Raw genomic sequence first — 1,922 nt, 5'->3', positions numbered from 1 at the left:
TGAAAGTCTTGGGCCCAATCTTAGGCACAGAAGACTTAAGCCAACAAACTCAACCCAGATCTCACCCATTGGAAGGAATGGGGTTCTCAGTGCACTTACAGGGTTGTTTTCATTTGGCTCAGACTGGCTAGACTTTCACCTACACAATTTCAGTACTCTTCGGGAATTGGTTCCAATTGCAGAAAGTGTCTGTGAGTTGTTTTCATCATTGTTGCGCTGGGTTTGGTTTGGTGATGGGTGACCAAATGAACAAAATCTAGTTATTTAAATTTCCAGAATCACATGAGTTCATGACAGTCTATGAAGTGGTATCACAGTTCCTCACCTGTATTTTAAATGTTAGTGCAGGATATACATTTTTAAGGCTGGAGGTGAGAGGGAGATATGTTTACATTGCTCTCTTACTGGTGAGTTGGGTTGTTTATCCTTGCTGGGGCTCGAGAACGTTTGGCAAGGCAATCTCTTGTGAAGTGACCAGCCTGGCTGCAGTAGAGGCACAACTGAGCTTCTTGCTGGCGGGCTCGTTTGGCCGGAGTGAGTGGTGGCTGGCTTCCACGCAACTGTATAGGTTCTTCCTTGGGTGGCAGATCTGTGGGGATGGAAAAGGCTTGGTGGTGGATCATGGAAGCCAACACTGGGAGCTGGGTCTCTGACTGAAGAAGCTCCGGCCTTTCACTACGTTTCTTGTCCAACCGAATACACTGAGTGATCAGGTCTGGAAGGTTGTCCATCATATCTGTGCCACTCAAATCATCCTGGATGGAGTCAGCTAGTCCTTCTTGGAAGTGATCACTCTGATTGGTTTCATTATAGCTCAGATTTTGAGCAAGGTGATGGAAAGTAGAAGCATCTTGCTGAGAGGAGTTGTCCTCTTTGCTCAGAGGGTCTATTTCCTGTTTTGTAGGCATACCAAACAATTGCTGGAACTTAGAAACAAAGTTCTCATATTGTTTCTGCTGAGTGCTCTGGTCAGGCCCAAATATGACTCCACAACTTTCCATCTGCTGACATAGGTAGTCAAAAAAGAACTTGACTTGGACATCATCTGCAGGATTGGGGAACTTGAGAGTTGTCAACTGTGCAAGAAATATTGAGAGGTTGGCAGGGTCATGGTGAAACTGAGAGAGATGTTCAAGTGAGTGGGGTACAGACATCATCAGGGTAGCCAGGGTAGGTATGACTTGGCCCCTCAGATCAGACCCCTCTTCATTTAGATGCTGTATTTGTGGCTGTAGAATCAGATTATCAGTCTGAAGGGAGGAATGCTCTACTTGCAAGGTAGGTGGTGATTCTGTGTACTTCTCCATTGGATCTTCTGAAATCAAGTGAGACTAAGTAGAATTGAGTGACAGTACTGGAAACCAATGGGCAGACAGTAGGTTTCCTCTGTTATCAGAAAAATAGTGTCATGAGCACGTAGCCAAAACTGCTACTTATGAAGCAGTAGTCACAAGGGGACACTGAGAGATGAATTGGAGAGATGCCAAAACTGTTGCCCACTATTCAATGTTGACTCTTCTCATGGAGAATGCCAATGCTCTGCACATTCAGAAGTGATAAATTACCCTAGGACACATAGAGAATTAGAATTAAGAAGACAAATACAAAAGTCATAGATTTCTCTCCCCACTCCCTTTCCTTGTAATATAGGGGGAAATTTACCCTCAAACTAAGCCTTTGATTCTAAAGTATCTCTTTTTTATCAGAGATTATTATTATTATTAAAGATTATCCAGGCCAAATTCATAATTTCATGATTGAGAAAACAGAGACCCAGAAAGGTAAAGATGTTTGTCCAAGGTCACACAACTACTTAATATCAGAGCTGGAATGTTCACCAGTACTACTGTCAGAAACAGCACTTCCTCCAGGACCACAAATATGTTAATTTGTACATGCTACTTGGGCACGATTATAGTTCA

At 43.2% G+C, this 1,922-nt stretch overlaps 1 protein-coding gene across 1 annotated transcript; it reads right to left on the bottom strand.

The window, feature by feature from the left end:
- Window positions 1–401: 401 nt before the first annotated feature.
- RTL4 (retrotransposon Gag like 4) lies at window positions 402–1,307 on the bottom strand. The gene has a single exon (XM_045994472.1). It carries the CDS (start codon window positions 1,305–1,307, stop codon window positions 402–404), a length of 906 nt encoding a protein of 301 aa, XP_045850428.1.
- Between the last annotated feature and the right edge of the window lie 615 nt (window positions 1,308–1,922).

This window comes from Meles meles, chromosome X, assembly GCF_922984935.1.
Source record: "Meles meles chromosome X, mMelMel3.1 paternal haplotype, whole genome shotgun sequence".
NCBI classification, from domain to species: domain Eukaryota; kingdom Metazoa; phylum Chordata; class Mammalia; order Carnivora; family Mustelidae; genus Meles; species Meles meles.
The sequence above is the reverse complement of the archived record's forward strand: the minus strand, read 5'-3'. Positions and strand labels throughout refer to the sequence as shown.

Bases quoted from the DNA above. Each gene is read 5' to 3' on its own strand.
- RTL4 (XM_045994472.1), bottom strand. From the start codon at position 1,307: ATGGAGAAGTACACAGAATCACCACCTACCTTGCAAGTAGAGCATTCC.